Source organism: Oncorhynchus mykiss, chromosome 2 (assembly GCF_013265735.2).
Source record: "Oncorhynchus mykiss isolate Arlee chromosome 2, USDA_OmykA_1.1, whole genome shotgun sequence".
Taxonomy (NCBI): domain Eukaryota; kingdom Metazoa; phylum Chordata; class Actinopteri; order Salmoniformes; family Salmonidae; genus Oncorhynchus; species Oncorhynchus mykiss.
In genome coordinates this window covers 27,255,273-27,269,200 of record NC_048566.1, presented here as the reverse complement: position 1 = coordinate 27,269,200, position 13,928 = coordinate 27,255,273, and the positions used below count along the sequence as shown (strand labels likewise).

The following is a 13,928-nucleotide window of genomic DNA, read 5'->3' as shown; positions in this document are numbered from 1 at the left end:
CAACTCTTTTTGGTGTTCATTCAGATGTGATGTCAATAAAGCTTGTTCAGGGAACATGACAGCATTCATTATCACGTTAATGGATTTCCCACTTGGTTTATTTCTATCGATATGTTTTAATAGTTTTCGCTAGGTCTATATGCTCAATATTGTTTTGGGTTAATGTGCACAGATCAGGTTAGCGAATATTTCTAAGTAATGTTTCTGTTGGTGTTTTGGTCCAGGATGGTGTGAAGTTTGTGAGCATCGGGTCCTTGTTCTCTGAGCTGGTGGCAGTGAGCTCTAAGGGGGAACTCTACCAGTGGAAGTGGAGTGAACCAGAACCATACAGAAACACACAGGTAAACAGCAGTACTGTACAACAAGCCAACAGGATTGATTGCATGAAAAATGTGAAGGATTCAGCAGCAGCCTTTATCAAATAAATTCAAATGATTTATCAGAGACCAGTGCTGTACACTAAGAACACTAACTCTCCTCCTGAGGACTACTTAGCAAATAAGTGTTTAAATTCAAACACACGTTTTATTTGCAAACCCACCTTAATGTGTGTGTGTGTGTGTGTGTATATATATATATACACACACACACACTAAGGTGGGTTTGCAAATAAAACGTGTGTTTGAATTTAAACACTTATTTGCTATATATATATATATATATGAGGTTGACCGATTATGATTTTTCAACGCCGACCCTGGTTTTTGGAGGACCAAAAAAAGCAGACACCGATTTGATTTATTTGTAATAATGACAATTACAACAATACTGAATGAACTTATTTTGACTTAATGTAATACATCAATAAAATCAATTTAGCCTCAAATAAATAATTAAACTTGTTCAATTTGGTTTAAATAATGCAAATAACAGTGTTGGAGAAGAAAGTAAAAGTGCAATATGTGCCATGTAAAAAAGCTACCGTTTAAGTTACTTGCTCAGAACATGAGAACATAGGAAAGCTGTTGGTTCCTTTTAACGAGTCTTCAATATTCCCGGGTAAGAAGTTTTAGGTTGTAGTTATTATAAGATTTATAGGACTATTTTATTTCTATACCATTTGTATTTCATATACCTTTCACTATTGGATTTTCTTATAGGCACTTTAGTATTGCCAGTGTAACAGTATAGCTTCCGTCCCTCTCCTCGCCCCTACCTGGGCTCGAACCAGGAACACATCGACAACAGCCACCCTCGAAGCATCGTTACCCATCGCCCCAAAAAAGCCGCGGCCCTTGCAGAGCAAGGGGAACAACTACTTCAAGGTCTCAGAGTGAGTGACGTCTCAGAGCGAGTGACGTCACCGATTGAAACGCTATTAGCGCGCACCCCGCTAACTAGCTAGCCATTTCACACTGGTTGCACCAGCCTAATCTCGGGTGTTGATAGGCTTGAAGTCAAACAGCTCAATGCTTGAAGCACAGCAAAGAGCTGCTGGCAAACGCACGAAAGTGCTGTTTGAATGAATGCTTACGAGCCTGCTGCTGCCTACCACCGCTCAGTCAGACTGCTCTATCAAATCATATACTTAATTATAACATAACACACAGAAATACGAGCCTTAGGTCATTAATATGGTAAAATCTGGAAACTATCATTTCGAAAAAAAACGTTTATTCTTTCAGTGAAATACAGAACCGTTCTGTATTTTATCTAACTGGTGGCATCCCTAAGTCTAAATATTGCTGTTACATTGTACAACCTTCAATGTTATGTCATAATTATGTAAAATTCTGGCAAATTAATTACGGTCTTTGTTAGGAAGAAATGGTCTTCAAACAGTTAGCAACGAGCCAGGCAGCTCAAACTGCTGCATATACCCTGTCTGCTTGCACGGAATGCAAGAGAAGTGACACAATTTCCCTAGTTAAATGTTATGTTACCAGGCAATTTTTTGGGGGGTGAATTTTACCCCTTTTTCTCCCCAATTTCGTGAGGAGTCGCTGGTGCGCAATGAGACAAGAATATCCCTACCGGCCAAGCCTTCCCTAACCCGGACGACGCTAGGCCAATTGTGCGTCTCCCCACGGACCTCCCAGGGTCTCTGGTGGCACAGCTGGCGCTGCAGTACAGCGCCCTTAACCACTGCGCCACCCGGGAGGCCTGTTAGCAGGCAATATTAACTGAATATGCAGGTTTAAAAATATATACACTTGTGTATTGATTTTAACCTCTCTGGGATATGTGGGACGGTAGCGTCCCACTTGGCCAAAAGCCATAGAAAATGCAGAGCGCCAAATTCAAATAAATTCCTATAAATCAAAATTTAATGAAATCACACATGTATCAAACAGTACACATGAAGTGACACTCGTTCAAGATGGCCGTACTTCTTCATTACACAAAGGAATAACCTCAACCAATTTCTAAAGACTGGTGACATCCAGTGGAAGCGGTAGGAACTGCAAGCAAGTCTGGAATCCCAATGAAAACTAATTGAAAAGAGGGTGACCTCAAAATAAAAAAAAATCTGAATGGTTTGTCCTCAGGGTTTTGCCTGCTACATAAGTTATGTTATACTCAGACATGATTCAAACAGTTTTAGAAACTTCCGCGTGTTTTCTACCCAAATCTACTAATAATATGCATATCTTATCTTCTGGGGATGAGTAGCAGGCAGTTGAAATTGGGCATACTTAACCCACCATTCCTAGGCCATCATTGAAAATAAGAATGTGTTCTTAACTGACTTGCCTAGTTAAATAAAGGTAAAAAAAAAAAAAAAAAACGTCCACAATCGCTTTCCAAAAACACCGATTGTTATGAACCTGAAATCGGCCCTGATTAATCGGTCGACCCCTAAAATGTGTATATATATGCATACATACAGTTGAAGTCGGAAGTTTACATACACTTAGGTTGGAGTCATTAACACAAGTTTTTCAACCACTCCACAAATTTCTTGTTAACAAACTATAGTTTTGGCAAGTCGGTTAAGACCTCTACTTTGTGCATGACACAAGTAATTTTTCTAACAATTGTTTACGGGCAGACACTGTATCGCAATTCCAGTGGGTCAGAAGTTTACATACACTAAGTTGACTGTGCCTTTAAACAGCTTGGAAAATTCCAGAAAATGATGTCATGGCTTTAGAAGCTTCTTATAGGCTAATTTACATAATTTGAGTCAATTGGAGGTATACCTGTGGATGTATTTCAAGGCCTACCTTCAAACTCAGTACGTCTTTGATTGACATCATGGGAAAATCAAAAGAAATCAGCCAAGACCTCTTGTAGAAAAATTGTAGACCTCCAAGTCTGGTTCATCCTTGGGAGCAATTTCCAAACACCTGAAGGTACCACGTTCATCTGTTCAAACAATAGTACAGAAGTATAAACACCATGGGACCACGCAGCCGTCATACTGCTCAGGAAGGAGACACGTTTTGTCTCCTCGAGATGAACGTACTTTGGTGCGAAAAGTGCAAATCAATCCCAGAACAACAGCAAAGGACCCTGTGAAGATGCTGGAGAAAACGGGTACAAAAATGTCTATCCACAGTAAAACGTGTCCTATATCGCCAAACCTGAAAGGCCGCTCAGCAAGGAAGAAGCCACTGCTAAAAAAACGCCATAAAAAAGCCAGACTACGGCAGACTACAAAAATCTAACTGTTTGGCCATAATGACCATTGTTATGTTTGGAGGAAAAAGGGGGAGGGTTGCAAGCCAAAGAACACCATCCCAACCTTGAAGCAAGGGGGTGGCAGTATCATGTTGTGGGAGTGCTTTGCTGCAGGAGGGACTGGTGCACGTTACAAAATAGATGGCATTATTAGGAGGGGAAATTGTGGATATATTGAAGCAACATCTCAAGACATCAGTCAGGAAGTTAAAGCTTGGTCGCAAATGGGTCTTTCAAATGGACTATGACCCCAAGCACACTTCCAAAGTTGTGGCAACCAAGTCAAGGCATTGGAGTGGCCATCCACAGAGCCCAGTCCTATAGAAAATTTGTGGACTGAACTGAAAAAGCGTTTGCGAGCAAGGAGGCCTACAAACCTGACTCGGTTACACCAGCTCTGTCAGGAGGAATGGGACAAAATTCACCTAACTTATTTTGGGAAGCTTGTGGAAGGCTACCTGAAACATTTGACCCAGGTTAAACAATTTATAGGCAATGCTACCAAATACTAATTGAGTGTATGTAAACTTCTGACCCACTGGGAATGTGATGAAAGAAATTAAAGCTGAAATAAATAATTCTCTCAACTTATTCTGACATTTCACATTCTTAAAATAATGTGGTGATCCTAACTGACCTAAGACAGGGAATTTTTACTAGGATTAAATGTCAGGAATTGTGAAACTGAGTTTAAATGGATTTGGCTAAGGTGTATGTAACCTTCTGACTTCAACTGTATGTGTGTGTATATTTCTATATCTATTTTTAAATCAACTCTTCCAATCAGAACCCTTCTATCCGCCACCCCCGAGTGTCCTTCCTGGGCCTGACCAATGAGAAGATCACCCTGCTGTCTGCTAACAGCATCAGAGCCACCGTGGCCACAGAGACCAATAAGGTGGCGACCTGGATGGATGACACCTTGAGCAGCGTGGCGTCCAAGCTGGAGCACAGTGCCCAGGCTTACCCTGAGCTGCAGGGGGAGCGCATTGTGTCTTTGCACTGCTGTGCCCTCTACACCTGCGCCCAGTTGGAGAGCAGCCTGTACTGGTGGTGAGTTACAGTAGTTAATCCTCTCCTCTCGGACAATGGCACACCTGGGTTCAAATGGTATTTGTTTTTTGGTATTGTTTTTCCTGAAATAGTTTGCATTTTGATTGAGCTTTCCTGAAGTGCCAGATTGGCTGGATTTGCACTGGGATTGTGCCAAGCAAGCTCAATCAAGTGCAGCTAAAGTATTTGAAAAATAACAATTACTGGTTGAACTCAGGCAGTGGCTGGCCAGAGGCCCTCGCTCTACTCAAATGTCCAGTGCAAATGTAGAACTCAGTCCTTGAGAGATCTATGCGTGCAAGAAGGTTAAGATGGCTGTTAGTGGTTTATGTTTTGAAATGTTTGTGTTTCCTCAGGGGTGTTGTGCCTTTTAGTCAACGGAAAAAGATGCTTGAGAAGGCTAGAGCCAAGAACAAGAAGCCAAAGTCGAGTGCCGGCATCTCCTCAATACCCAACATCACCGTGGGAACGCAGGTGACAAAACATAACATAAAACCAAGACTATGGGAGCATTAGAACCCTGTGTATAAATGTTCCTTTCTTCATCCTGAAATGTTTTTGTTCTCTGCACCTGTGAATCCGGTTGGATGTCTGTTGCGTACACTGCTTTTGAACGAATGTGAACAGGTGTTTGTGTCCTCTCTCCAGGTGTGCCTGAGGAATAACCCCCTCTACCACGCCGGTGCCGTTGCCTTTTCAGTCAACGCTGGGATCCCCAAGGTGGGACTGCTCCTTGAGTCTGTCTGGAACATGAACGACAGCTGCAGGTTCCAGCTGCGATCACCAGAGAGCCTCAAGAACATGGACAAGACCATCAAGACACAGGAGATCAAGTGAGTTAGCTTCCATTTCAGAGAGCAGCTGGTCTCAATTTGCTCCCTGCCCCTTTCCTTTTGCCCTAACCCTTCTATGTTTGCAGATTTGCAAATATCAAAGGGTTAGGCCCAACAGGAAGGGGTAGAGGTCCAGCTGTTCCCTTTTTAAGCCACTACAAATGTAAATGAATGGCCCTCGTCTCCAACACTCATGAACTCAGTCCTACCCATTCTCTCCTTAGAACGGAGAGCAAGCCGGAGTTGGTAAAGACTGAGATGGGCCCCCCTCCTTCCCCGGCCTCCACCTGCAGTGACACCTCCTCCATCGCTAGCAGTGCCTCGCTGCCCTACAGTATGTCACATTACTAGCTATTATACTAACCTCTGTCTTGCTCTAATATTATCATGACTCATTTGCCTTTGAAATGAATGGTGTGGCAATTGCAGGTCTCTTTATATTTATATACTTTTTAAAAATTTATATAAATATATCTTGTTTGTTTGTCTCTAGTTCTCTGATAATGGAATCTGCCATATCGGCTTACGAGACCAGGGTTGAATACTATTTTTAGCTTGCCTGGTACAATGGAACCCCAATAGATTAGTGCTGAAAGTGCAAACCCTGCCCATCTTGCACAGCGGACAAGCTAAATCAAGCACACCAAGTATTTTACATGTTTGTTAACCCAGTTCTGGTCTGCTTGCTGTTGTATAAATATCCTAACGTGTCGTCTGCCCTTACAGAACGAAGACGCTCGACCCCGGCTCCCAAAGAGGAGGAGAAGGTGAACGAGGAGCAGTGGCCTCTTCGGGAAGTGGTGTTTGTGGAGGATGTTAAAAACGTCCCTGTGGGAAAGGTGGGTGTGGCTACAGGAAGGGATCAGACCCTAACACACTCTGGCAGGCTGGGGGATAGACACCATTGTTTTGTATTTATTAACACTGTAAAATATCAAGTTTTATCACATATTTGTTATTTCTTGAATCTTCTAGTCTATATTTTTTAGAGTAATTTAATATTTCTGTTTTCATTGACATGTAAAGAAATGCCTAAGAGCAGAACTCAAAGCTGTAGTAAAATATTTTGTATCCTGTGGATTGTCTGTTCGTTGTGTTATTGTGGCTTCTTCACGACGGCCCTATTTGCAACAGCTCCGTCTTTTAACTTCAGGTGCTGAAAGTGGACGGTGCGTATGTAGCTGTGAAGTTTCCAGGGACGTCCAGCAGCGTGAGCACACAGCCGAGTCAGACTAGTGCTCCAGCTCCCATCACTGACTCTGACCCCTCCTCACTGCTGCAGGACTGTAGGCTGCTCAGAATAGACGAGTTACAGGTACGACTATTGGACGCTCACTTACTCACATACTTGTAACAGTATAGTGTAGTTATTATTACTCCCAAAGAAATGTTTTCATTGATGGTTTAATGTTTGTGCAATTATTTAATGAATCTAAGCACAATTTTATAATAAAAGTATCTGTCATTGTAGTATTACATCTGTTGTATAAATGTTGTTTGTCTAAAAGCTGGTGCCTTTTAATCAACAGGTGGTAAAAACTGGTGGAACTCCAAAAGTTCCAGATTGCTTCCAGCGTACACCTAAAAAACTCTGCATCCCAGAGAAGGCTGAGATTCTGGCTGTGAATGTTGACTCCAAAGGTAAGACATTGGATAACAATACAATGTAGTAATTGATGTTGGTGCCGATAATGTTTAAGTGCGGATATTAATGAATTCTATGTGTATTTCTGACTTGCTGTGTTGTCTGCCCCTTCAGGAGTTCACGCAGTGCTGAAGACTGGTAACTGGGTGAGGTACTGTATCTTTGACCTGGCCACAGGCAAAGCAGAGCAGGAGAATAACTTCCCCACCAGTAACCTGGCCTTCCTGGGGCAGAGTGAACGCAATGTAGCAATCTTCACCGCAGGACAGGTCAGCACCTCTCTGCTACTCAATACAACCTTTTCTAATATAGCCATGCTTCATGTATTGCGAAAAGGTTGTGTAGGCAATTGCATATCCAACAATTTCTCAATTTTTCTAAGCACATTTAGATTTTCATCATTTTATTACCAGGACTCTCCAGTCATCCTTCGGGATGGAAACGGCACAATTTACCCAATGGCCAAAGACTGTATGGGCGGGATCCGAGACCCTGAGTGGTTGGACCTGCCGCCCATCGCCAGCCTGGGCATGGGGGTACACTCCTTGGCCAACCTCCCCACCAATTCAACCATCAAGAAGAAAGCTGCTATTATCATATTAGCTGTGGAGGTTAGAAAAATCATTAATAGGTCAATGGGGATTATTTAGTTGATGGTCAATTTATAACTTTCACAGGTTTCCCTAGATTGAGCTTACTTCTAGAAAAAACACGCTCAATATAGGATCTACATTGAAAGTGCTTTTTAGCCTAGCAAAATACTGTTTTTAACCCAAGAAACTGTCCCTTATTGTGATCTTTTGACAACTAAATGCTTTTGTATTTTGCATGTTTTTATTCCCGCTGTAAAGTGTATTGATACGCTGTGCTGATGCGCTTTAAATAACATTGTTCAACTTGTTTCCAGAAGCAGACGTTGATGCAGCACGTGCTGCGTTGTGACTTTGAGGCCTGTCGTCAGTACCTGGTCAACCTGGAGCAGGCTGTTCTCCTGGAGCAGAGTCCCCACGTTCTCCACTCCTTCCTGGGCCACCGCTGCGACGGCAACCGCAACATCCTCCACGCCTGCGTCTCCGTCTGCTTCCCCGTCAGCAACAAGGAGACCAAGGAGGAGGAAGGTAAACCACGGCTAGAGTGCTGGGTGGTGTATACAGCGAGATGAAACCTTGCAAAGTCAAACAAATGGAGTTCGACCTGAAAGACAATCATATCTGTTCTACACAATATATTCCAATCTGAAAGTTCTGTGCGGTTAACCCAGCGTCAAGACTCCTGAACTCTCCAAAGTCGCAGTGTCAGTTTTGAGCCATCCTCTTATCTTTCCCGTCTCCCGTTTGCCTTCCATTATTTCATCATTCTCTGTCTCCCTGTGTCTGTATATGTGTGGTAACTGTTGGGCTGGTGTTTTCCAGAAGCTGAACGGTCTGAGAGGAATACGTTTGCAGAGAGACTGTCAGCAGTGGAGGCCATCGCCAACGCAATCTCCGTGGTGTCTAGCAACAGCTCTGGGAACAGGACGGGCTCTTCTAGCAGCAGAGGGTGACTAACTTATACAAATCTAAGTGTACTGTTTTTAAGTTGACTATTTTATTTCAGGGTACATGTTCACGATGAGAAACACTAAAGAACTGGATTATATTAACTGATTGTTCCATAATGCACAAGAAGTGAAATAATATTACTGAGCCTATTGGCTTTTTTCCAATTAGAAAATCTGTCAGAATTCCTGTCAGGATGCCATTTACGACACTTGAGACCAAGAACACTATCTCGGTGCCCATTAATGTCTACATGCCAGTCTCATTGTCTTTCCACCACTCATGTAACCTGTTAAGTGTGTTTTGTCTGGCGCAGGCTGCGTCTGAGGGAGATGATGAGGCGCTCTCTGAGAGCAGCGGGGCTTGGCCGTCACGAGTCTGGCCCCTCCTCCAGCGACCACCAGGACCCTGTGTCCCCACCTATCGCCCCTCCCAGCTGGGTGCCTGACCCCCCTCCCATGGACCCAGATGGTGACATAGACTTCATCCTGGCCCCTGCAGTGGGATCTCTCACCACAGCCTCAACAGGGACCAGCCAGGGCCCCAGCACCTCCACTATACCAGGTCAGGTACCTATTTTGATACAACCACATCTAGCTAGCTACTCCACCACTATACCAGGTCAAATACCTAGCCTGTGTGATACTAAATGTCATCTAATTCTCTGTTTCTCCTCCTGCCCCAGGCCCCTCCTCCGAGCCTTCGGTGGTGGAGTCTAAAGACCGCAAGGCCAACGCCCACCTCATCCTCAAACTGATGTGTGACAGCATGGTTCTCAGGCCACACCTCCGCGAGCTGCTATCCGCCAAGTAAAGACACATTATTTTTTTCTTTCTTTAAAAAAATGGAAGTAGCATTCCATTCTTCGTTTGTTTTGTTTATGATAGAGGCAGGTGTGATTTGGATGAGATTGCGAGATAAGGCCAGTGGGTCTGGGCAAGCCTTTTTAATTCTATAACACAGTAATGCCTTGTTTCATTAAAATACTGAACTAAACTATTGCTCTCAAACTCAAAAGATGCTTTCTCTTGTTTGTCCCCCTTCCCCACTTTCTGTTGCTAAACTGTGTGTTTGACAGGGATGCCCGTGGAATGACCCCGTTCATGCTGGCAGTCAGCGGGAGAGCTTACCCAGCTGCCATTACTGTTCTGGAGGCTGCTCAGAAAATGGCCAAGGGTACATCACTACATTGTTCATGTCTTTAGTTGAGGAAGAGGAGACTTTGACTGCACTACTAATGAATATATACGCTGACATGTTGATGTAATGCCATCTGCAGTCATTAATCTATACATGAAGAAGTGATTTATATATGTGCTGTGTTTAAGGAGAGCAGAATTTTTTTTTTTTTTAAATTACGGCGATACTACCAAAATCCAGATTTTAATATTCTGTTGCAAAACCTGTTGTGTAGTGGGAGACCCCGGCATGACTGAGAAGGTGGAAGCAGACTCTGTGTTCATGGAGATGATTTGTCCCACGGGAACCAACCCTGACGACTCTCCTCTCTACGTCCTCTGCTGCAACGACACCTGCAGCTTCACCTGGACAGGAGCTGAACACATCAACCAGGTGAGGGACACACACACCAAGTGGGTCACTTGGGAGGACAATGCAACACGCACAACAAATGAGTCAGCCGTTCACACTGGTTTGCCTTTTCACAGATGGGAATCTTTGCTGAACATTTACTCTCTGTCCCATCTAGGATATCTTTGAGTGCCGGACCTGCGGCCTGTTGGAGTCTCTCTGCTGCTGCACTGAGTGCGCCAGGGTGTGTCACAAAGGACACGACTGCAAGTATGTACTTCACTCTTCATCCTGGTGTTAGTGGATTTTATTACTTACATCCCGGTTTTATACTGTTGTAATGCATCACTGCTTCTGATACAGGGGATTTGCACCAGGCCTTTAATGTCTTTCTCCCCAGACTCAAGAGGACCTCTCCCACTGCGTACTGTGACTGCTGGGAGAAGTGTAAGTGTAAGACGCTGATCGCCGGACAGAAAGCTGCTCGCCTGGACCTGCTGTACAGACTGCTCACCACCACTAACCTGGTCACCAGTCCAAACAGCCGGTAAACACACACACCGACTGACTGACTGTGGGCTGTCTTTTCTGTTCATTGTTAACACGTATTGTTTTTAAATCCAATGTTGGTTCTCTTCATTCAATATGTAAGGTGTTTTTTCGGGGGCTTTAGTAACGTGTTTTTCCTTTCCTCTCTGGCTGGCCAACAGGGGGGAGCATATCCTTCTGTTCCTGGTGCAGACTGTTGCTAGGCAGAGTGTGGAGCACTGCCAGTACCGGCCCCCTCGCATCAGAGAGGACAGGAACCGCAAGGCTGCCAATGCTGAAGGTGGGTGGAGGTTTACTACTGTTGTCAGGCCTGGTTTCACTTCAAGGAACACTGAAAGTCTAGCGTGATGGCTCAATGTTTATTTTCATTCGCATCAATTCTCTATTCTAAGAGACAATTCTAATGGTTTGTTGTCCTCCCTGTGTGTCAGACTCTGACATGCCGGACCATGACCTGGAACCTCCACGCTTCGCCCAGCTAGCCCTGGAGAGGGTGCTGCAGGACTGGAATGCTCTGAAGTCCATGATAATGTTCGGATCCCAGGAGAATAAAGACCCGTGAGTTCTCTAGCCCTGCTTGCCTTGGCCAGCTTAGTGTCACCTCTCAAACTTCTCTGTCCAACCCTCCAACCTCTTTCTTTTTATCCCGCCATCCCTCCAACCTCTGTGTCCAATTTATACTTCCATTACCTTAACTATTTTAGACAGCTGAAGCAAGCACGCACATTTTCTTCAGGAAAGGTACCATATCAGATGAGCAGCTGTTTTACCAGTTACGAGTCCTCTTAGTAGTGTCACCTTTAACTCTGGCGTCCTGGTTGTGTGTTCTAGGTTGAGTGCCAGCAGCCGTATCGCCCATCTCCTTCCGGAGGAGCAGGTGTACCTGAACCAGCAGAGTGGCACCATCCGCCTGGACTGCTTCACACACTGCCTCATTGTCAAGTGTGCCCCTGACATTACAGTAAGTCGGGTCAGTCTATCCCCCCTTAAATTACTCAGAGCTTCAGGAGTCAGTCAACTACAGTTGTAACACCTACAGAAGTCCTCTTCCTGGGTCGGATTCTCACACAGATTAAGCCTAGTCCTGGACTCCACCTATTTCATTCGAGAATTACATTTGTGTCAGAGAAACTTGCCCAGAGGGTAAACCACCACCTATCTATGTGGCAAGTGCAACATTATCCCTCTAGGTGTTCTAACTATGTGGAGTAAACCTGAAGGTGGTCTGTGTGCATTAGTTAACAGTCTCTGAATCTTCTCTGTTGTCTCCTGTAGTTTATTGACACCCTGCTGGGGACCTTGGTGAAGGAGCTGCAGAACAAGTACACTCCTGGCCGGAGAGAGGAGGCCGTCGTCGTCACCAGGAGGTTCCTGCGCTCCGTGGCCAGGGTGTTTGTCATCCTCAGCGTCGAGATGGCTTCGTCCAAAAAGAAAAAGTATGAGTGCCAAATCCAGATTGAGTTCCATTTTCCTGTTGTATAGGGCTAGTCCTTTAGTTTAGGTGGTTTTAAAGGACTGGACTAGCCCTTTAGTGGATTTAAACACATTTTATTTGTATTGTACTGCTCCCCACTCCTAGGTGAATATAAACATAGCGGCAAGGACTGATTTGATACTTCCAGTTGACATCTAATCTCTTTTCTCGTTGTTTCGTCCAGTAACTTCATCCCCCAGCCCATTGGGAAGTGCAGGCGTGTGTTCCAGGCCCTGCTGCCCTATGCGGTGGAGGAGCTGTGCAACGTGGCGGAGTCGCTCATCGTGCCTGTGAGGATGGGGATCGCCCGGCCCACTGCCCCCTTCACCCTGGCCAGCACCAGCATCGACGCCGTGCAGGGCAGCGAGGAACTCTTCTCTGTGGAACCCTTGCCACCGAGACCCTCCCCAGACCAGTCCAGCAAGTGAGTGGTTTTAATCTGCATTCGCACAGACCGACATGCAGACTGTGTTTTCCACCACAGCTCTGTTGATTTGGAGGTCTTTGTGACCTTCCTCTGGGGAAAATGTAATCTAGTGAAACACTTCTGCCGTGTATAAATTGGTTTAAAGTGGCTTGGATTTAAACATTGCATTGTTAACTCAAATGGTCTTGTTTGCCTGTATGTGTCAGTTCTAGTCAGACTGCATCGTCCTACATCATCAGGAACCCCCAGCCTCGCCGCAGCAGCCAGTCCCAGCCGGTCAGAGGGCGAGACGAGGAGCAGGATGACATTGTGTCTGCTGACGTTGAAGAGGTGAAGAGTCTCACTAGAAAAGGAACATATCACTTGGGGGGGGGGGCAGCAAAGATCAAAGTGTTGGGTGTAATCAGGGTTGCTGTCAGTTTAATGTGCTTTCTCTGTACTGATTCCCAGCTGTCTACCTCTTGTCTGTGGCAGGTAGAGGTTGTCGAGGGCGTTGCCGGTGAGGAAGATCACCATGAAGACCAAGAGGAACAGGGAGAGGAGAACGCTGAGGCAGAGGGACAGCATGATGAACATGATGAGGATGGTGAGAACCTAGACTGGACTCCACCTTTTTTTCTACCACGAATGTGGTAGAATATTACAATCTTTCTACAAATGATTAGTAATAATGAGGATGGTGGTTGAAGAGGGGGATGTCCTTTCCTCTCTAGGAAGCGACATGGAGTTGGATCTGCTGGCTGCTGCGGAGACGGAGAGTGACAGCGAGAGTAACCATAGCAACCAGGACAATGCCAGCGGTCGGAGGAGTGTTGTCACCGCAGCAACTGCCGGCTCCGAAGCAGGTATTAATAATTCACACCATTCTTTTGTTTTCACATTTTAGACTAAGTCCTGGTCATTTTAGTTGAATTGAAATCCCTGATTAATTTTCTTCTTTGAGGCCTCTGGCCAGCCACCCGTCTAAATGACCTCATTTAACGATTCTACCTGAGTTCCGGAGACTGCTAAATGGAAATTGCTTTCTGCCTCACCACCCTCTTTAATATTCAGTTGCTGTTCAGGCGAACTTTTTCTGTCACATTATCACCAGTCTTGATTGGTCCTCACACTAGCCAGTAACAGGGAAGAGGCCCTTTTGATAAAAAAAAAAAAAAAAATCATTTTAGGTCACATTGTTCTTACCACTGTTGACAACATGGCTTAAGTCTGCAGACAAACTAGTCTACTACTAGGGCTTATTACTCCACGAGGT

The 13,928-nt window shown here is 44.8% G+C and overlaps 1 protein-coding gene across 23 annotated transcripts in view; it reads left to right on the top strand.

Moving 5' to 3' along the window:
- The window catches only part of LOC110485245 (E3 ubiquitin-protein ligase UBR5), a 46,621-nt gene that overhangs the window by 8,958 nt on the left and 23,735 nt on the right, over nucleotides 1–13,928 (top strand). For 14 of the 23 annotated variants that reach the window (XM_036943896.1, XM_036943910.1, XM_036944001.1 and 11 more), the window contains 26 exons: nucleotides 225–341; nucleotides 4,412–4,677; nucleotides 5,034–5,151; nucleotides 5,305–5,510; nucleotides 5,735–5,844; nucleotides 6,237–6,349; nucleotides 6,664–6,825; nucleotides 7,040–7,151; nucleotides 7,270–7,424; nucleotides 7,569–7,766; nucleotides 8,063–8,273; nucleotides 8,568–8,694; nucleotides 9,010–9,257; nucleotides 9,379–9,502; nucleotides 9,772–9,869; nucleotides 10,108–10,265; nucleotides 10,402–10,493; nucleotides 10,624–10,770; nucleotides 10,934–11,052; nucleotides 11,204–11,330; nucleotides 11,604–11,742; nucleotides 12,048–12,208; nucleotides 12,431–12,670; nucleotides 12,880–13,003; nucleotides 13,148–13,259; nucleotides 13,363–13,518. In XM_036943896.1, the coding sequence (XP_036799791.1) occupies nucleotides 225–341; nucleotides 4,412–4,677; nucleotides 5,034–5,151; nucleotides 5,305–5,510; nucleotides 5,735–5,844; nucleotides 6,237–6,349; nucleotides 6,664–6,825; nucleotides 7,040–7,151; nucleotides 7,270–7,424; nucleotides 7,569–7,766; nucleotides 8,063–8,273; nucleotides 8,568–8,694; nucleotides 9,010–9,257; nucleotides 9,379–9,502; nucleotides 9,772–9,869; nucleotides 10,108–10,265; nucleotides 10,402–10,493; nucleotides 10,624–10,770; nucleotides 10,934–11,052; nucleotides 11,204–11,330; nucleotides 11,604–11,742; nucleotides 12,048–12,208; nucleotides 12,431–12,670; nucleotides 12,880–13,003; nucleotides 13,148–13,259; nucleotides 13,363–13,518 (3,940 nt within the window). The remainder of the gene's footprint in view (nucleotides 1–224; nucleotides 342–4,411; nucleotides 4,678–5,033; nucleotides 5,152–5,304; nucleotides 5,511–5,734; nucleotides 5,845–6,236; nucleotides 6,350–6,663; nucleotides 6,826–7,039; nucleotides 7,152–7,269; nucleotides 7,425–7,568; nucleotides 7,767–8,062; nucleotides 8,274–8,567; nucleotides 8,695–9,009; nucleotides 9,258–9,378; nucleotides 9,503–9,771; nucleotides 9,870–10,107; nucleotides 10,266–10,401; nucleotides 10,494–10,623; nucleotides 10,771–10,933; nucleotides 11,053–11,203; nucleotides 11,331–11,603; nucleotides 11,743–12,047; nucleotides 12,209–12,430; nucleotides 12,671–12,879; nucleotides 13,004–13,147; nucleotides 13,260–13,362; nucleotides 13,519–13,928) is intronic. The other 9 variants (XM_021556462.2, XM_021556416.2, XM_021556470.2 and 6 more) reach the window with 6 other exon arrangements.